The sequence below is a fragment of the Bombina bombina genome, chromosome 2 (genome assembly GCF_027579735.1).
Source record: "Bombina bombina isolate aBomBom1 chromosome 2, aBomBom1.pri, whole genome shotgun sequence".
In the NCBI taxonomy this organism is placed as follows: Eukaryota; Metazoa; Chordata; class Amphibia; order Anura; family Bombinatoridae; genus Bombina; species Bombina bombina.
Genome location: NC_069500.1, coordinates 33962147 through 33984566, shown reverse-complemented (window position 1 = coordinate 33984566; position 22420 = coordinate 33962147). Strand labels below are relative to the sequence as shown.

At 36.1% G+C, this 22420-nt stretch overlaps 1 protein-coding gene across 1 annotated transcript in view; it reads right to left on the bottom strand.

The window, feature by feature from the left end:
• Positions 1 to 5041: 5041 nt before the first annotated feature.
• The window catches only part of LOC128646851 (protein huluwa-like), a 51322-nt gene continuing 33943 nt past the window's right edge, over positions 5042 to 22420 (bottom strand). The window contains exons 2-3 of the mRNA XM_053699652.1: positions 13002 to 13200; positions 5042 to 5214 (exon numbers count right to left, since the gene is read on the bottom strand). Of these exons, the coding sequence (XP_053555627.1) occupies positions 5042 to 5214; positions 13002 to 13200 (372 nt within the window). The remainder of the gene's footprint in view (positions 5215 to 13001; positions 13201 to 22420) is intronic.

Sequence of the window (22420 nt, the reverse complement as noted above, 5' to 3'; positions counted from 1 at the left end):
AAGCAGAGTGTTAGAGGAAGTGCTGGCTTAAATAGGCTGAAGGAGGAGGGCCATACTTAAAGGGGCAGTAAGTTAGAGCATTACATTAAGAAACCAAAGCGAGCCCCCAAGTCAGCATGAAGGTGTGGCCCTTATTCCAGCTCAGCTAGTAGGGGGCAGATTAAGATTCTTCCAAAGCATTTGGGCAGATTCTGTCCAAAATCAATGGATTCAGAGTATTGTCTCTCAAGGGTACCGAATAGGATTCAGAGTAAGATTTTTTTCTCTCACTAGTGTTGTTTCTTCAAAGACATGGTTGGAGGATCAATTTACCAAAAAGTTCCTTAATTCCTCAGACAAGGGTCACCTTTTTAGGTTTCCAGATAGATTCAGTGTCCATGACTCTGTCTCTAACAGACAAGAGACAACTAAAATTGGGTTCAGCTTGTCGGAACCTTCAGTCTCAATCATTCCCTTCAGTAGCTATGCGCATGGAAGTTTTAGGTCTCATGACTGCAGCATCGGTTCTTCTAAAAGAATGCCAGGAGAATTTATGAGAATTCCTAGAATTTTACAGTTTCTTCAGGATGGTTTGGATAAAGGTTTGTCTGCAAGTTCCTTGAAGGGACAAATCTCTGCTCTGTTTTATTTCACAGAAAGATTGCTAAGCTTCCTGATATTCACTGTTTTGTGCAGGCTTTGGTCCGTATCAAGCCTGTCATTAAATCAATCTCTCCTCCTTGGAGTCTTAATTTGGTTTTGAAGGCTTTATAGGCTCCTCCATTTGAGCCTATGCATTCTTTGGACATTAAACTACTTTCTTGGAAAGTGTTGTTCCTTTTGGCCATCTCTTCTGCTAGAAGAGTTTCCGAATTATCTGCTCTTCTCCTGAATCTCCTTTTTTGATTTTCCATCAGGATAAGGCAGTTTTGCGGACTTCATTTAAATTTCTACCTAAGGTTGTGAATTCAAACATCATTAATAGAGAAATTGTTGTTCATTCTTTGTGTCCTAATCCTAAGAATTCTTTGGAGAGATCCTTACATTCTTTGGATGTTGTGAGAGCTTTGAAATATTATGTTGAAGCTACTAAAGATTTCAGGAAGACTTCTAGTCTATTTGTTGTCTTTTCTGGTCCTAGGAAATGTCAGAAAGCTTCTTCCGTTTCCTTGGCATCCTGGTTAAAGCTTTTGATTCATCAGGCTTATTTGGAGTCGGGTCAGGCCCCGCTTCAGAGAATTACAGCTCATTCTACTAGATCAGTCTCCACTTCGTGGACTTTTAAGAATGAAGCTTCAGTTGATCAGATTTGCAAAGCAGCAACTTGGTCTTCTTTGCATACATTTACTAATTTCTACCATTTTGATGTATTTGCTTCCTCAGAAGCAGTTTTTGGTAGAAAAGTTTGATTCCTCTGCTTATGTTTAAGTTTTTTCTTTTCATTTATGAGAATAAACTTATATTTTGGATTAATTTTTTCAGCGGAAAATGGCTTATCTCTCCCTCTCTAGTAACTCTTCTGTGGAGTTCCACATCTTGGGAATTACTATCCCATACGTCACTAGCTCATGGACTCTTGCCAATATGAAAGAAATTAATTTATCAGGTAAGTTCTTACATAAATTATGTTTTTTCTCCAGGCACGTGCACAATACCTACCTAGGTATGCTCTTCAACAGACAGACTGGAAAGGTTTTTTTGTGTGAAAATCTTACGCTGTACACAAAAAAAAAAAAAAAAAGACAAAGAAAGGTGCGTTTCACATCTCTTTACAACAGGGGGTTTCAAAGTCTTACGCTGTAAGCTTCCCCTCTGACGAAATTTACAAGAAAGCACCCCCCATAACAGATGTTACAATTTTCTTTAAGGAGAAAAAAAAAAAGCAATATTTATTTTAAATTGGCCAATTTACATCTGATCCGGGATTCACTCACAACTGTTCAACCAAAAGAGAGCTTCCCACACATATCAATTTGCACTTCGTTTTGTTGCTCAGTAACTTGCCTTTAACACAAGAGTAACAAACAACGCAGTGACTGGGTAATTCTGACCTCAGTGCCATCTACATCCTGCCCTTTGTCTTATTCCACTACTATATGACAAATGTCATTGATGGCTCTAATAAACTGTTCTTTTGCCAAGTCAGCTGTTGCTTGTGGTTTTCATAGGATAGTAAGTGTCCCTGCTCTAGCGCCTCCCCATACGTACTCTAGCGCCTCCCCTTACATGCTCTAGTCTAGTGCACCCTTCGGGAGGCCCACTTCACTGCTTTAAAGGAACAGCATAGTCAACATTTGCTTTGATTCATCTAAATAGGAGGCTATTTCAAAATGTATTTTAATTTTTTTGTTTTCTTGTTCTGAATAAATAAAAGTTTTCCCATCACCACCATGCAGATATTCTTATAAACCAGTGAGGATTAGTACGAAATACAAAATCAACACTAAAGAATTAGTTCCAGTTATATTTATACAGTTTTTACATAAAAGGATCTTCCCTGGAAGACAAATGTAAACATATCCCTTAAAACGGGACATTAAAAGGGACAGCAGTCAAATTTAAACTTTAATGAATCAGAAGATGCAATTATAAAAAAGTCCCAATTCACTTCTATTGTTATCTAATGAGTGTTGTATGTCCTTTTAACATTGGTTGATCAGCATAATGTGGCTTATTCTGTGACCCAGAAAAATGTTTCCTTGTACATTTGATAATGTGTTAAATACCCCAATCACCTGCAGATGATTAAAAAAAACACTCATATTAAATAAAAAAGGGAAAAAAACAAATTATATATAATCTTTAATAAATAAAATATATATTAGACTTCCAGTATAATTACATTAAAATGATATTGCTATATGACACGCTCTGCTTTGTTATTTGTTGCCAGCAACAAATAACTATGTCTGGCACAGCCAAAAGTTATATTACAACATGTAAATAAATCCATCTCATGATGTTGTATTTTTCTCCTATAAAAAACGCACAACGTACAGATATATAAATATTACAAACAACTCTGCGCAGTTATTTTTTTTTAACATGTAACATCTAAAGAAAATATGTAAAGTCAATTTGTAATTATATAAAAAAAAATATAGCAAAATAAATTCTAGATGCAACTACATAGCGGAAAACAAAGTTACAAAAAATAGAGGAAAAAAACATCACTTTTGTATAAAGGAACTAAATACAAACGGATAGAACCAAGTAATAGCTAGAAATTGATTGTGATGAGTTGAATTAGAGATTTTAAAATATGAAAAATCAAAACCAATCTATAAAATATTCTAGTTAGGCCAATGGTAATTAAGATTTAATCGTGAAGAATGAATCTACAATACAGAGATGCTTTTGTAATAAAAAGGGTTAATTTTTAGGTTTTGCTCAGTGGGGCATATGGAGTATATGCTATAAATCACATACCATGTTAGGCAATATAACTGTACAGTTGTAGCGACAAGGGAAGCAAAGCGTTAAACATTAAAATGCACAGTGTAACCCCTTCCTATCAGGAAGGTTTGTTAAACCAATGATAGCAGCAATTGCTTTGATGCAACAAGGAACAAAAAAATCTAAAGCTCATACTAAAATAATTATATCATAAATAAATAGTTTTAAAATATTTATAAATAAAGTTTTTGGTAAAATAAAAAAAAAAGTAGGAGCGGACAACGCAGGTGTCTTCCCGGGAAATATTGGTTAATACTAAGTGTGATTGCAGACAGATGTCTGAGTACTGTGTGAGTATTTTGTTAAGGAAAATGATGTGACATCACTGACAACTATATTAGGATTATTTAGTACATAGTAGGAGAGATTATGTGACAATAATGAAAGGATGATAAAGGTTACAATAGTTGCCAGATATGACAGAATGCTGCAAGCAATTTAAATGAACAAGATACTTCAGGTACCCGGATGCAGGAGGATTTGGGAATTGCTTGTATGGGGAAGGAAATGTGAGCATTTGCATTAGGGGAGGGGCTAAGTGAGGATGCTACAAACACATTAGGGGAAGGTATATGTGAGGATGCTACAGATGTATTAGGGGGAGGGGATATGTGAGTATGCTATAGACGCATTAGGGGGGAAGGGATATGTGAGTATGCTACAGACGCATTAGGGGGAAGGGATATGTGAGTATGCTACAGACGCATTAGGGGAAGGGATATGTGAGTATGCTACAGACGCATTAGGGAGAGGGGATATGTGAGTATGCTACAGACGCATTAGGGGGAAGGGATATGTGAGGATGCTGCAGACACATTAGGGGGAGGGGATATGTGAGGATGCTACAGACGCATTAGGGGGAGGGGCTATGTGAGTATGCTACAGACGCATTGGGGAGGGGCTATGTGAGGATGCTGCAAACACATTAGGGGGAGGGGCTATGTGAGGATGCTGCAAACACATTAGGGGGAGGGGCTATGGGAGTATGCTGCAGACACATTAGGGGGAGGGGGATATGTGAGGATGCTACAGACACATTAGGGGGAGGGGATATGTGAGTATGCTACAGACGCATTAGGGGGAAGGGATATGTGAGTATGCTACAGACGCATTAGGGAGAGGGGATATGCAAGTATGCTGAAGACACATTAAGGGGGAGGGGCTATGTGAGGATGCTGCAGCCACATTAAGGGGGAGGGGCTATGTGAGGATGCTGCAGCCACATTAGGGGAGGGGCTATGTGAGGATGCTGCAGCCACATTAGGGGGAGGGGCTATGTGAGGATGCTGCTGGTGCATCAGGGGGAGGGGCTATGTGAGGATGCTGCAGACACATTAGGGGGATGGGCTATGTTGGATGCATTAGGGGGAGGGGATATATGAGTATTCTGCAATATTCTACATAATAGATTGAGAAATAAATATTTGTGTGTATGAAGGGTTATGTAAAAAGACTACGCATCAGATTGTGATGATCATGAAGTTATTTGCAGGGAGAAGGGAAAAAAAAGTGGCAATCGCTGAAGACACTGCAAGATAAATGGTGCGACGACTCTACAAGAGTTCATGTAATACTGGGATCTGTAAGGACAAGTCCACCCCTTGTGTCAGACCCAGTACTGCTTGCTGCATATCACAGGAAGGTGGTGGTTCAGCCGGTTGTCTCTGTGGCGCCTATTCCTGCGCATGTAGCAAGGGTCATAGTAATCCCACTCCATCCCCGAGGCCCACGACTGAGAGCAGCTGTCACTGTCTGAGGACAAGATATGCAAAGAGATACCTGGAGGAAAGCAAAACCATGTGTCTGAAACAAGTCTATCAAAATGATGCATTTATATGGCACAGCAGCACACTTACATATGAAGATATTCAATAAAGTTTTAATATTGAAGGGTTAAAACATTTTTTAATCAGTCTCTTGTGCATAGATTTCCTGCCATTACCAACAACATAAAAAGTTGCAGAGAAGACCATGTTGCTGCTTTACGCAGTTTGTCTGTTTTTTTCAATGCCAAGATACTTATTGCAAATTTTCTGTATTTTTTAATGAGACTGGCTATGAGATCTTCCTTTGTAGACCTTTAGTTAATGAAGGATTAAACATGGATTCTAGGTAATAAATAGGCTTATTACATTCACAGATTGGAATCTACGTCCCTCTGAGTTTTGTGACCATTAAGTTGTATTATCCCAACCTATTTTACATTACTGATGTCATTAAATACTGGCCTGTGGAGAGACTTCAGGTGGGAGGCCTGACGAAACGGTCGCATGGAATAGGAGCTCCATGATCGTTCCGAAAATTCCAAGCCGTTACCCGTCAAGAGCCCACTCAGCACATCGCCATAGGCAGGAAACTCCTTACCTTGCCCAGTAGAGATAGTTAGAGGAGCCTAAAGACCTGCTCCAACACCGGGAGCCGACAAAAAGCAGAGCGCTAAAGAGGCGCATTAGGGCCCACACAAGGCCTGGAACTTCAGCACTAACAAGTGCGATCTTCTTCAGCAGGGGCCTCAGAGATCCAGCATATGGAGAGCGAACACAGCCTTGAAAATATACAGCTAAGCAGCCCCTGCAAACAATCCGGCACCACAGAGGCATTAAAGCACCCGCCATAGACACGTGAGAACATTAGCAATTAACGGCGCTTCACTCTCAAGGTAAAATTATTGGCTAATTAGGCACCCAATGTAGCTAAGGGTGGAACAAATAATACGCTTCAGCACACACACAACATAACAGCACTTCAGCTGTGTACCATAATGCATTATACACCGGGCAAAAGCTGTTACAAAATTCTGACCTAAATACAGAATAGACAATACTGAAATAGAGTATACCCTCACCTAATACACCAGCAAAAGGCCCTAAACCTTGAAATGCCTGAATTTAAAAAATAAGATCTTCAGAGCATACAGGCAAACCAGTCCCCTCATGTTTGAAGGCAAGAAATTGCTCATCTTTCAGAACTACTCTATTCAAGTCACTAGAAGGAGATAATTTGCACCATATTGCAAGAAACTCATTGATCAAGGAAAAATGGTTTCACTACTGTACCCAGCAAAGCTGAGAATCCACACAATGGCAGGATACAAAGTTCTTCGAGTCACCAGAACAACTTCAACTCTTCTTGGAAAAAAGAGGAGAATGGAAAAGACTCCACTAGAGACACACCAGATTGAAAAATAAGAGTCCGCGATACATGATAATATTCCCAAGGCATAGAATTAAAAAAGCAAAAGTTACATTAATCTATGTCATTTAACTAAGATACAATGGGTGAGGGCACTCACTGATATATTTGTGAGTACTACGTTTCATCCCATGAAACTCACAGTGCCCCTACAAAGGCCAACTGTACTGTTTTATAGTTATTATTGTGTTATTAATATGTTAATTTGTATAGTTTTTAATTTTAGCCTCACAACCTCATGTTCCATAGCCAAGTTGGAACTGCTCGAGTCATGTTTAAACAATTACTTTGATACGTCTATCTCTGTAATCCTTCCCTCAGACCAAAGTTGGTGCTCAGCTTTCAATCTCAGATCTGAGTACCTCAGCATACAAAAGACAAGTATCACTGGACACCTGATGTTACTGCAATCCATTATCTTCTACACAAACATCACAAGGTATTCTCTTATACACAAAACTATCTTAAAACATGAGTAAGACTGCACCCCACATTAACATAGTGGCATGGAATGTGGGAGGTTTAACCTCCCCTTTTAAACGTAAAGCAATTTTAAAGCACCTCAAAACAAACACTGACTTAGCCATTTTAGAAGAAACCCACCTTTCACAGATTGAGCACCAAAAACTAAAACAGAATTGGGTGACATAACTACTATACACCCCATATGAAATATGCAGAGCTAGAGGAGTAGCTATCTTATTCAGAAAAAATCTACCATACACCATCATTAAAAGCGATATAGACAAAGAAGGGATTTGAGTTTGAGTGGTTCAACTCAAAATATTTGAATGTCATTAAGTAATATGCAGGGTTTATGGCCCACAAGAACACAAACAGGAGTTTTGGAACATGATACACAATAAATTAAAAACCATTCTTAGATCTCCCAATGGTGATCGGAGGAGACTACAATATAGCACCACAGACACCTCTTGATCGATTACTTAAGAGACATCTAGAGAGATAAAAACCCAGAAAAGAAAGGCTACAAATGCCTATCAACTGCAAAACATACATTATCCCGCATTGACTATTTCCTTATATCTCCCTCCCTAATCCCAAAAATTGAACCAATAGAAATTCTATATATGACACTTTCGGGCCATTCCCCCATCCAATTGGCACTTAATTTACATATGACAGAGAGGAAATCGAACAATTGGAGATTTCCAACTTATCTTTATAACGATGCTGGCTTCCATGCCTTTTTAACCACTGAATGGAATAATTATAAAGAGTCAAATAGCACACACATTATTCAGCCGATGCTTTACTGGGAAGCTGCGAAGGCGGTCCTGAGAGAAACAATTACCTCCTATACAATAAAAAGTTAAAGAAACAATACAAAGCTAGATCAGACCTTTTACTCAGCCAGGTTAAAAATGTGTCTAAGTACTTGAGATGCCCCACACTATCCAATACGTAAATATTACCAGATAAAACAACAGATAGATACTTACCTGTTAGAAAATTCCCTACATACAAAAATGTCAGGCTTCTATTACCAATACGGCAATAAAACCGGAAAGTATCTGGCAGCATTGACAAAAATAATGAAACCAAAAGGGGCTAATAACAAATATCAAAAAGGGAGATATGCTAGTATCAGATAACAATACAATTTCTAAAGCATTTATAGAATATTACCAAAAACTCAATAATGCAGCACCCATAGACACACACCTTAGAGACCATTTCTGGTCCAATTTAAACCTACCTCAATTACTAATGGCTGAATCACTTAGTTCACCCATTACTAAAGAAGAAACAAATAGGACCATTAGAGATCAACCTCAAGGGAAAACGCCAGGACCTGGTGGCCTACCAGGCGAATTTTTATATAATTATCAACTCCAATATCACTACTGATTTAGTAGCGTTATATAATGGACTACTCACAGGAAGAGTAGATATCTCTGATAGATTCGTAGAAGCACACATCACCTTAATAGCCAAACTAGGCAGAGACCCAACTCTAAGGAAATTATATCCCCCTGCTCAATAGCGACTATAAAATCCTTACAATCTCCAAGATTACAAGTTTTTCTTTATATCGGATGCGTCAATAGCGCAAAAATAAATAGCAGTATCGCACTTTCCATAGTGCTGCCATTAAAAGTTAATGAAAAAACTTCTCTTGTTGTGCGGTATGGTGCGTTAAGCTATATACCGCACAAAAGCCAAGGCCTGACTTTATGTGCATGTGCATGTCCCTCATAGACATCATGAAAGCTACTGAAATCCCATTGGCTGATTTGAACAGCCAATAGGATTTCAGTAGCTCTCATCCTATAGGTTGATTTGAAAATGTCTGCCAATAGGAATGCAAGGTACCCCCTTGCATTCAAGCTTCAGTGTATGGCGGTGATCGTATGAAGAGGATTCTCCATGCTGGATGTCAGCGCTGACGGTGATGATGCTCCGCTCCTCCACAGCTCCGCGCCACCGGGATGAAGATAGAAGATGCATGTCCAGACTTTAGGAACTGGGATTAGATTTCCTGGAGTTAGTTTAAGGTTTTTTTTTATTATTTATTTGGGTGTTTTTTGTTGTTGTTTTTTTTTTTTAGATTAGGGCTTTGGGCACAAAAGAGCTGAATACCCTTTTAAGGGCAATGCCCATACTAATGCCCCTTTAGGGGCAATGGGTAGTTAAGGTTTTATTTATAGACTTAGGTTTTTTTATTTTGAGGGGTTGGTTGGGTGGGGACTTTTACTTTTAGGGGGGACTATGTGATTTTTTTTAAGGTAAAAGAGCCGATTATTTCAGAGCAATGACCTACAAAAGGCTCTTTTAAGGGCTATTGGTAGTTTATTGTTAGGTTAGGGGGTGTTTTTATTTTGGGGGGGGCTTTTTTGTTTTTATATGGGCATTCGATTTGGTTTAATTGTTATTATTTTGGATCATTTTGTTTTATATTTTTCGTAATTTTAGAGTTTTTATTTTTTGTAATGTCATTTATTTTTTCGTAGTGTTACGTTACTTTATAGTTTAAACTTATGTTTATTTCACAGGTGTTTATTTAAAAATAGTTATATTGTAAATTTAATTTAAAATTAAGGGGGTATTAGGTTTAGGGGTTAATAGTTTAATTTAGTGATTTGAGATGTGGGGGCCAGCGGTTTAGGGGTTAATAGGTTTAGTAGTTGTGATGTGGGGGCCAGCGGTTTAGGGGTTAATAGGTTTGTATAGTATTGGCTATGTGGGTGGGCGGCGGATTAGGGGTTAATAGTTTATGGGTGTTAGTGTACTTTATAACATTTTAGATATGAGTCTTGTGAAACATTTTTTTTTCAGCAAAATCAATTACAACTGGTCTTAGATTGTGGTATGGATCACGTCGGTATAAGCTATAATGCAAGCATTTTAGCCGGACCGCACAACCTGTAATACAGTGGTATGGAAATATCGTACTTAAACATAATTTAAAAATGCTTGCTGTATAGCTATACCGCCGCGACTTGTAATACGGGAGACCTGCCATTCCATGTGCAATGACCAATTTTTCAGCGGTATAGCCATTCCGCACCATACTGCAAAACTTGTAATCTTGCTGAAAGATATTAGCAAATAGATTAGCTAGAACATTACAACTCGTAATACATAAAAAACAAACAGGGTTTATTAAGGGTCGATCCTCAGACTCAAACATCAAGAAATTAAAACTTATCCTTTCCCATTACTGGTCATCGCAAAATAAAAACCACAACCCCTCCACATTATTAAGGGCCTGTCTGCTTGCAGTGGACACAGAAAAGGCCTTTGACAAGGTCCTATGGGAACAATTATTTTAATCATTAGAAAAATTTGGAATACAAGGAAACTTGTTCAAATCATCAACAACTATATTCTACCCCCAGGCAGCACTATTCATCAATGGTGTAGTCTCTAATTCCTTCAGATTATTTAGAGGTACCAGGCAGGGTTGTCAATTATCCCCCATCCTTTTAAACTTGGCGATAGAACCGCTAGCCATTAAACTCAGAAACACCATAGAAGGTCTTACATTAGGCTCCGAGACTATAAATCTCTCATTATATGCGGATCATATGGCTTTAATAGCCCCCGACCCAACATAAAATTTGCCAGCCCTAATTTCCCTTATAGAACTATTCGGGAAGATATCAGGTTACCAAATTAATCGCGAAAGATCTGAACTGATGTGGCTGCATCCTGTGAAAGGTGAACAGTTATACAACTTCAAATTCAAAATAGTTAAAGACAATTTTAAATATCTAGGCATACAATTAGATAGAAACCGCAAAAGTCGTATGACCTCAATATTAAAACAACCACCGATTGCATTCCTCACCACACAACTCAAATCCTGGAGCAACTTGCCCCTCTCCCTCTCTGGAAGAGTCAATGTCATTAAAATGACAGTTTTCCCCAAAATACTTTATACCCTACAGATGCTCGCACTCCTATTAAAAAAAAAAAAATATCCGACCTCTTAAAAACAGGGCCACCCTTTATTTCATATGGCAACAAAAAAAACAGAGACTTAGTTTAAAAATAAAATAACAGTGACACATGGAAAAGGAGGGTTTAGACTCCCCAACCTAGAATTATATAATTGGGCAGCATCTAGGAAAATTGTACTAGATTGGTTGACATGTAGTGGATATTTCACTGTACCTCACTTGGAAAAAGAATTGGTTGCCCCCTGGACTTTAGAAATGTTACCCCACAAGAATAGTGGGCTCCCTCTTACCCATAAGTGAACCCTTAAGAGCATGGCAAAAAAAATATGTAAATGGTTGAAGATAGGCAATACTTATTCTAAAACATCTTCCTCTGAAAGGTTATCCTAATTTCATTACAGGATTCTCTACTAAACCCTTCAACACTTGGTACCAAAAAGGTATAAAAACAGTAAGTCAGCTTTTAGTGCAGGGAAGGAACGAAATCAGAACTTTCAAAAACTGAGAGAAGAATTTGAATTACCAATGAATCATCATTACACTTATTTACAGGCAAAATATTACATTCAGCAGTTAATCAGAAACTGAGTCTCTACGGCAGGCCACCCAGGGCTAGAATCATGTATCACACTGTTTAAAAATGGTATGCATTCTATCTTCCTATTATATAAAACACTGCTACAAATCATTATAAAAAAGACAGACAATCGATTCCATTACAACTAGATGGTCTCCCCTACCGGACGACCTCATCACAAGCCAGAAAATAGTAGACAGCTTTCAAACTGTAAGAAATGCAACAATAGACTCAGACTTAAGAGAAACCCACACTAAACGAATGCACGTACATTATATCGCAAGTCTTAGAAAAATGGATTACATCCATAACAAACATGTCCAAAATGTCAATACCCAGACATCCTACATTTCATCAATAAATGCCCGCATATTAAAAAATACTGGTCGCAGATTGAATACTGATTAAAGACAATTACTAAACAAAATACAACCCTAAATGAAGGGGAAATGCTACTCTTCAAACTAGATAACACATCGATAAGGCTAAAAACCTTTATTACCAACGTAATACTCGCACGGAAATTATTTCTTAAGTATTGGTCAACAGGGAAAACACCAAAGTTAAGTGAATTAAAAAACATAATTCTTTACCAGTTAACAAGGTAAAAATGGGACACTATGGGGGGTCCAAATAAAAGAACCAAAAAAAAAAGTGGGAACCTTTCATTCTGTCAGACAGACACACAGAAACAGATCATTTACCCACTCAGAAACACAATATACATCTTGGAAAGTCAGCTTACAGGACAATAGACTTTTGACTAGAGAGACATACAGGAACCGACTACTCCCTTGATTAGTAACTTAATACACTTAGTAAAACTAGAGATGGAATTGTAGAACATTCACCCAGTATTGAATTATGGTGGGTCCCCTACTACACTATGCTTAAGGCCAAAATAAAGGTTCTAGATGGAAATTACAAGAGGCTTTACGGAGTATTTAGTCTGTAAAATTATGTTCTAATGTTCATCTCATTTATTTAATTTATTCTAAATAATTTATTTATTATGTTAAGCTTGTGTTAGTTAATAAAATGTAAAAATAGCTGAAGAAGAACAGACTAACTACCAGCTACAGCGTTCTCTTGCTAAGACAAGAACGCAAGGACTGTTAAGAGACTTTGAGATGGTAAAAGTTACCTTTATATGACATAATTATATTACTAAATGTCCTCAAAATAACTGCTTATATATGCCTGTTATCAGAAAGCTTTAATAAATAAAGTTTATAAAAAAAAAAATACTGGCCTGTGAGAAGCCTCAAGGTTTTAAATTGGACAGCCCATGTCTATTACAAGATGATGTCCCCAATATATAGATGACTCATTTGGTGTTTAATGAGTGCCCCTCTGCAGTATGTACTGACCTGCACTGACACCAAAGTCGCTGTCCAGACCTGGACCTGGCAAATTGCTACTGGTTGAGAGGTGTGCACAGCTGTCCTCCTGAGGGATGCTGCTGGCATAATCAAACTGTAACGAGCCCAGAGGGGTATATGGGACTGAGCTACCCTGATGCTTCCTCTGAGTGCTTGTTTTGTTTGAAAACTTTACCTTTGGCGTTACCTAGTGTGGAGAGAAAAAGGAAACATGATTATTAGCCTTCAAGAGCAGAAATGCTGCAAATTTATAGACATTTTCTGCAATTAAACATTCTATTCATGTACATTAGCTAGGCCCTCCCAAAGAATGAGGGAGCTCTCTTATAGTGTGATGGGCGCCATCATTCAGCTTCCAACCCACATCAATCCCACAATCATAGTAAAGTTATCTTAGTAATGTAAAACATATGGAGAAGACTATATGTTGAATATATATATATATATATATATATATATATATATATATATATATTTCTAATAAGCCAATGCTAAACTTTGTAGCATAGAGTTTGTTTTTATCTTGCTCCTACTGAACATGTGTAAAACACAATACATCACTTCCCTGGTCTGGTATAGATGTGGTATGATTACCACCTGTCCTATTTTGTGTGCAGGGGAAAAAAAAAAAAAAAAAAGGCATAAAAATGTAGTAAATTTGGAAGACAACGCTGCATTATTCAGTGCAAAACTCCTATAGGGGAGGGTAAGTTTCAGGTGGTGACCATGGGATACAAAATGTTCTAAGAGCAGATAAATAAGGAAGCCTGAGAGACCGTAAAAAAGTAAAGTAGATCCCTGGAAATAAGGGAGGATGGGAAACCCTAATAAGGGAAGACCACTTTCCCTAAATCAGCTGTATTGTCACGGATGGGAAAGCTGTGAGAGTGGCAATAGGACCCAGCTTCCAATCAGGGAAAATGTTCCAACTGACCAAACCATTTGACTCCTCCAGCTGAGGCTCCACCCACAAGTCTCATCCTCCCTGTCTCAGAAGGCCTCCAGACTGCTTAAATATAAAACTATTGTAAGTCAAATTTTAGTGAGTGACCCATACAAATTATAACAGTGAATATAGTAAATAAAACATTAGGGGATCATGGGAATAGGAGGGAATCCTACCATAGAACTACTGCTCCAAATTTGCTGCTTTCGCTAAATTCTGCTGCACTAGGCACAGGCCTAAGTCAAAATATGCCCCTGAGTGAAAGCATCCAGCAACCCTCCCATGGACAGACCTCATCCAGTTCAAGCTGAACCTGGAAGTCCCAGAGAGAGGTGAGTGACAAACTGCCTCCCATAGTAGTGAAGCTGTCTGCAATACAGAGTCCTACAGGGGGATACCAGAGTACAAATTTAAAAGCAGAGCTCCAAACAATCTTGGAATCTGTGAGACTGTTATAGGTTGCCAGTTCTGGCCCATTTCCTGCCCACAGATTCTCAGCATGGGGACTACTGCTGCTTCACCCAGCACATGCCCGTACCAGCCCAGCCAAAATGCCCCATCTCTGCTCATTGTCACGCTTCTCCATCTCAGTGGCGACTCGGAGTTCCCTTCCCATGGTCGATGCCATGTTTGTGGCGATGATGTCATCGCCAACCGTCTCCTTCCTCTGATGCCACTCACTGCTGGCGTGAATCTACACCTATGTAAGTCTCCCCTTACTTCCTATACCTTGCCCAAGTATAGGTGTTACTGTGTCTGCTTCTGGGTGCTTATTGCTATTGAATTTCTGGATTGCTCTATTGTTATTGAACTCTGCCTGTCTGACCACTATGCCTGTTTAATCCCTGGATTGCCTAATTGTTACTGAACTCTGCCTGTCTGACCACTCTGCCTGTTTAACCCCTGAATTGCTGGATTGCCTATTTTTACTGAACATACAAAGAGAGAAGCGCTCTACCAGGAACAAACAACTCATCAGCTAGTTCTATGGCGATTTACCACCCAGGAGCAGCCTCTTTTAGACCAGAGTGTTTTTCACAGAGGAAAACTTTCCTGAAGTATATCAGTCTGATCCTGCCAAGTAAGACCAGTTCCAGGCCCGAAATACCAGGCAATTCTCTATTTGTCTAAAGACAAAAAAATTACTTCTGTAGCGTCACATTTCATGAAACACCACCAATCCAAGACCTCAGAATTGCAATGTTATGGTATACACAAAATATCATTGGGACTGAGAGGGGGTGACCTGGAGAATTCACTCCTCAAAATGGAAACCAAATGGATCTATCTGATGGATTGTGTATATCCTAAAGGAATGAACGAATTAAATAATTATTCCATGTTTATCTAAATTTATCTTCAATACAGTAGCTTAGTGGCTACATGTATTGAATACAACACAGTTATCAGACCGCTGCTTCAGTAGATAAACAATTACATCATATAATGATATATTGTTGTTATTATAATCAGTTTTTTCACAACTTTATAGATAAAATAAAAAATTATTTTTTCCCCCTTTTTTCACCTTTATTTATGAATCACATTTTAGTTCAGCACCACCGTAACAAACACTTATAAGGTAATGTTCACCATTTAAAATAAACCCCAATTGTTTAAAAGAAAAATCCCCTCTTCACTTATATAGGAAATACACCTTCACAATATATTTTGAACTGATAGAAAATGCAACAGGGAAAAAAAGTGAATTGCGCTATATGAACTGACTCAGTATCCTCAGAGACTATAAATATATATATATATATATATATATATATATATATATATATATATATATATATATATATATATATATATATATATATATATATCTCTTGTCAATAATAAGTGGATAATAAATGAATAATAAATATAAAAAAATATATAGATATAAATATAGATATTAAAAATTTCTAAAATCGCCTAAAAGCAAAAATGCATAAAAATTGATCAAATATAAAATCTAAAATCCACAATAGGACCCTTAGTGTAAATATATATAGCAAAAAATATATATAAAAAACAGTACCTTGATTTAACGACTTAATATATATGAATTAATTGTGAAAAAACAAGCATAAAAATATATAAAATTGCTTGACCTTAAATTAAACTGTAAGACATATATATGTCAGAAAACCACCTGTATTGCACACTGTTTATATTCAACCGTACCTCTAATAGTTTCTCATGAACATTCTCATTACTGTCTTTTACTAAAAGTGAAACATCCAGTACAAGGTGATATGTCCCTTTAAGATGAATGAACACTTGAGTCCCGTTCTGTGCAGCTCCAATCAGACAGGGTAAATCCAAACCTCAGTCGTAGGGATAGTAGTACATGCAAAAAGAAGAGAGAGAGAGCGCACAAAGGATTCAAGTGTAGATTTTTATTAACAACATTAGCACACATAAATTGATGCACTTACTAGAAGTAAGATTAAAAAAGGCAATCAGAGTTCAACTCTCTTTCCTCCACTTGTATAGCCGCTCCACACTGCTGCCTAGGAAAGTCAGTGTCCCCGGATGTTGATGCACGATACCGGCTTCTGTAGCAGGGCTTTCCGGATGCCTCTGCTAACTGCCTGTCTGCCAATGGGAGGGAGCAGATCAAATTGGAGTCTGAGCGTCGGACCTGTTTGCCGGTTCCTAACGCGTTTCCCCCAGTCAGCGGCTGGGCTTTTTCAAAGGATAAAATCAGATATATTGTTACTCTTGCCGCCCTCAACTTTTAAAGGGCAAGCGTCCAATTGGATTCGTGGGTGTGTCTGTCCGGCCAATCATAACGTCCATATAGTCCTCTGTGTTGTTACACACCAATGGCCAACCAAATGATAGAGGGAGTGTTTCTTAGAACCAATGCCATACTCCCTACGTGTATTTGTTTGTTTAGCCACATAACAAAAATGAAACAGAAACGCTACCATTTCTCAGCAGTATATGTTATAAGAAAACAATCGAAGTATATCTTATCTAAAAACAATATGTAACTAACATGTAACGCAGAACTATAACAAATTATATACATTTTTCATCAGAAATATAACATATTAGCGATCTAGTATATTGTTACAGAGTTTATTAAATAGTGATTCTGAGTTATATTTCTTGTTGACTATCAGATCATAAATTCTATATCTAATTAAAGAATACATCTTTTATTTTCAAATGCCCATAGTTGCTTTACAAGATGTGTATATATATATATATATATATATATATATATATATATATATATATATATATATCTCTATGAGCAAAAATGTTATTAATATTATTAACATTTACAGTTTATATTACATTATGCGTTGGCAGTCTATTTTATGCTCCTGCTCCTAATAGTTTTTTAAAAAAAAAAAAAAAATTATAAAAGTTTTTTATATAGATATATGAAAGCATAATGTCCCTTGTTTAAAATATATTGCAACAACCTAATGTGTATTAAGATTACACATTTCTATAGATTTGATGAGTTTAGATCGTGATGGAATTATTTAAATCACGATGAAGTTATTTAAAAGCACATATTGAACTAATGTTGTTACATGTACACACATGATCTATCACACAATGAATTGCATACCTATATTAAAATTTAATCTAATATTGATTTGAAAAATTTTGATCTAATTTTCTACGAAAAAAGCATGCTATTAAAATATAATTAAAAAACTGAAAAATTAATTGACTATAAAATCAATAATATTAATAATATAAAAATCTTTACTATAAAAATTTTTATACAAATGCTGCTACATCTATGTCTATATTAAGACCATATGGTTGTAATGTGTTTAGTTTATAAATCCACTTAGTCTCCAACTTTCTCAGTTCTAAAAGACGATTAGGTTTAGTTATAGGGACTCTATCTATAACTTGAACTTTGAGAGAACTAGGGTTATGTCTATGGCATTCCAAAAAATGTTTAGGGACACTGTGATTTGTCATCTTTTTTTCTATATTATATATGTGTTCATTAACTCGCCGTCTTATTTGACGTTTCGTACGGCCCACATAAAGTAGGCCACACCCACATTGTAATAAGTATACAACATATATAGATTCACAGTTGCTTCTAAATGAAATGTTAAAAGTTTCAGTTAATGAACTATTAGAATATGTAGGGGCTCTATTAACATGTTTACACATATTGCAACGGGGTTTTCCACATCTCATAGTTCCCTTCCATTCACTCAACCAGGTAGTACCTATTTTTTCGGTCCCAGTTTCACTAGCCTTATTCTTAATAATAGGTTTTATTTTGCTTGGAGCAAGAATATTCTTAAGGCTTTTGCCTTTCCTATAATTAATAGTTGGTTTGTCCCCCAATGATGGCCCTAAAACAGGATCTAATTGAAGCAGTGGCCAGTGTTTTTTAATTATTTTTTCTAAACTTTTTGAACCTTCATTAAAAGTTGTTATAAATCTCGGTGGATCTAATTTCGCTGGTTCTATTAATTTATTGTGTATATGAGACCCTATTGCATTTGGTTTATCTAATTTAATATTTATATTTCTCTCTTTTGCAATAGCCCTATTTTTTGCAGCTTGTATTAGTTTTGGTTCATAGCCTTTTTCTAAAAAAATTTCTTCTAATATTTTCGCTTCTATTTCAAAATCATTTTCATGTGTACAATTTCTTTTTATTCTTAAAAATTGACTATATGGAACATTGTCCAACCATTATTTTTTATGTGCGCTTTTGGCTTGTATATAACTATTTCGATCTGTGCTTTTTCTATAGTTTTTTACTGCTATTTTTCCTGTGTTATCTGTAAACAATACCAAATCTAAAAATTCTATTTTATCTTTCGAACATGAATTTGTAAAAGTTAAATTAAAATCATTACTATTAATATGTTTCATAAAATTATCTATTTCTGTCACATCCCCTTTCCACAGGATAATGACATCATCTATGTATCTACCATATGATACTAGATTACTTAAAAATGGATTATTATGCCAAATGTATTTATTCTCAAACGCATTTACATAGAGATTTGCATAGGATGGGGCAAATGTTGTCCCCATCGTTGTGCCTTGGGTCTGTAGATAATATTTATCTTCAAACATAAAATAGTTGTGATGTAAAATAAAATTAATACTATCAATTAAAAAAGATATATGTTTCATTGGAATTGACCATTTTAAAAGTTCTTCTTTTATCTCGTTTGTGCCATTAATATGAGGTATACACGTATATAAGGAAGCAACGTCGCAAGTTAGCCAGTACATATCCTCTTCCCATTGTTTACCCTCAAACCTTCTAATCACCTCCGTTGTGTCTTTGATATATGCTTTCATATTTTTTACTATTGGTTGAAGGTAAAAATCTACATATTTGGATAGATTATCACTAATTGATCCTATCCCGGACACAATTGGCCTACCTGGTGGATTTTTACTGTCCTTATGTATTTTGGGAAGGTGGTATATAATTGCTATGTTTGGCTGAGTATTGAATATAAATTTGAACTCATTTTCATTGATATTACCCTCTATTTTTGCTTTATTTAAAATTTTATAAAGCTCTTTATTATATATTTCAGTGGGATCTTTGTCTAAGATTTGGTAGGTATCCTTGTCCCTTAGCAATTTAAAAGCTTCTTGCATATATTGTTCCCTTTTTTGAATTACAATACCCCCGCCCTTATCGGCGGGGCGTATTATTATCTCATTATTAGACATAAGTTTTTTTAAGAGATTTCCTTTCCATAATGGTCAAGTTATCATTATGTTTGTTTAAAAATTGATTAGCATTTTCATTTTTAAATAGCTCTTCTATTTTATTTAAAACTAATTTAGAGAAGGATTTCAAATGATCTCCCTGTGCACCTACTGGATTAAAAGTTGATTTACCTTTAAAGTGCGAGTGCTGAATTTCTGGTTCTGTTTCATGTAGAGATATATCTAATGTGTCAATAAGATCATTGATATGATTTTCTGTACATTCAACTGATGAATCTTTTGAATTATGTGCTCCCGACGGTTCGCTAAGTTTTACATTTTCAATTTCCAGATCTTTCAATATATTTAAGATACCTAAATCTGTAGCTTCCATATATGTGTTATTAGCAACATTTTTGTTGATGGGATTCTTAAGATAATACCTCTTCAGGGTTAACTTTCTCACATATTTGTGGATATCTACATACATCTCAAACTTATTTGGCCCTGCTTTAGGGGCAAACTTTAAACCTTTTTGTAGAAGACTGATGTCATTAGAATCTAAATTGACCTCAGCCAGATTAAAAATATCACTTTTGGTTTTATTTATTCTAGTCTTGAGCGTCCTGTTAGCCTGTATCTTTTTTCCTCCTCTATTTCCTCTTCTTCTCTTTCTAATGATCTTTTTCTTTGTCTTATTCGTTCTATTGGTCTTTCTTGAGGTGCATGGTTGTGTCCCTGGCCTAAAAAAATTTGATTATCAGTTGCTTCTTTGGGTCTCGCTCCTTTACCTTCCCAAATGGGTTCATCCTGTCTTTGAGAATGATTGATTAAAGGTTCATACCTATTATTTATATCTATTTGTGCACGTGGACTAGCATAATTGTTTGTTGTGTAACTTGGTCTACGTCTCCATTGTGGGTAGTTATCCGAATAATTTGATTTATTCTGTTGGCGTGAAGCGCCATTGTATGTATGATATGTATTTTGTCTAGTTTGATTGTTATTATTTGTATGTTTATTGTATTGTCCTGAATATGTATCTCTATTGCTATATTGAGCATTATAATGTCTTTCTGAATATATCCTAGTTTGTTGGATATGTGTTTTTCTAGGTTCTTCATAAAAAATTAGATCAAAATTTTTCAAATCAATATTAGATTAAATTTTAATATAGGTATGCAATTCATTGTGTGATAGATCATGTGTGTACATGTAACAACATTAGTTCAATATGTGCTTTTAAATAACTTCATCGTGATTTAAATAATTCCATCACGATCTAAACTCATCAAATCTATAGAAATGTGTAATCTTAATACACATTAGGTTGTTGCAATATATTTTAAACAAGGGACATTATGCTTTCATATATCTATATAAAAAACTTTTATAATTTTTTTTTAAAAAAAAAACATATTAGGAGCAGGAGCATAAAATAGACTGCCAACGCATAATGTGATATAAACTGTAAATGTTAATAATATTAATAACATTTTTGCTCATAGAGATATATATATATATATATATATATATATATATATATATATATATATATATATATATATATATACATACATATATACATACATACATACATACACACACACACATCTTGTAAAGCAACTATGGGCATTTGAAAATAAAAGATGTATTCTTTAATTAGATATAGAATTTATGATCTGATAGTCAACAAGAAATATAACTCAGAATCACTATTTAATAAACTCTGTAACAATATACTAGATCGCTAATATGTTATATTTCTGATGAAAAATGTATATAATTTGTTATAGTTCTGCGTTACATGTTAGTTACATATTGTTTTTAGATAAGATATACTTCGATTGTTTTCTTATAACATATACTGCTGAGAAATGGTAGCGTTTGTTTCATTTTTGTTATGTGGCTAAACAAACAAATACACGTAGGGAGTATGGCATTGGTTCTAAAAAACACTCCCTCTATCATTTGGTTGGCCATTGGTGTGCAACAACACAGAGGACTATATGGACGTTATGATTGGCCGGACAGACACACCCACGAATCCAATTGGACGCTTGCCCTTTAAAAGTTGAGGGCGGCAAAAGTAACAATATATCTGATTTTATCCTTTGAAAAAGCCCAGCCGCTGACTGGGGGAAACGCATTAGGAACCGGCAAACAGGTCCGACACTCAGACTCCAATTTGATCCGCTCCCTCCCATTGGCAGACAGGCAGTTAGCAGAGGCATCCGGAAAGCCCTGCTACAGAAGCCGATATCGTGCATCAACATCCGGGGACACTGACTTTCCTAGGCAGCAGTGTGGAGCGGCTATACAAGTGGAGGAAAGAGAGTTGAACTCTGATTGCCTTTTTTAATCTTACTTCTAGTAAGTGCATCAATTTATGTGTGCTAATGTTGTTAATAAAAATCTACACTTGAATCCTTTGTGCGCTCTCTCTTCTTTTTGCATGTACTACTATCCCTACGACTGAGGTTTGGATTTACCCTGTCTGATTGGAGCTGCACAGAACGGGACTCAAGTGTTCATTCATCTTAAAGGGACATATCACCTTGTACTGGATGTTTCACTTTTAGTAAAAGACAGTAATGAGAATGTTCATGAGAAACTATTAGAGGTACGGTTGAATATAAACAGTGTGCAATACAGGTGGTTTTCTGACATATATATGTCTTACAGTTTAATTTAAGGTCAAGCAATTTTATATATTTTTATGCTTGTTTTCTCACAATTAATTCATATATATTAAGTCGTTAAATCAAGGTACTGTTTTTTATATATATTT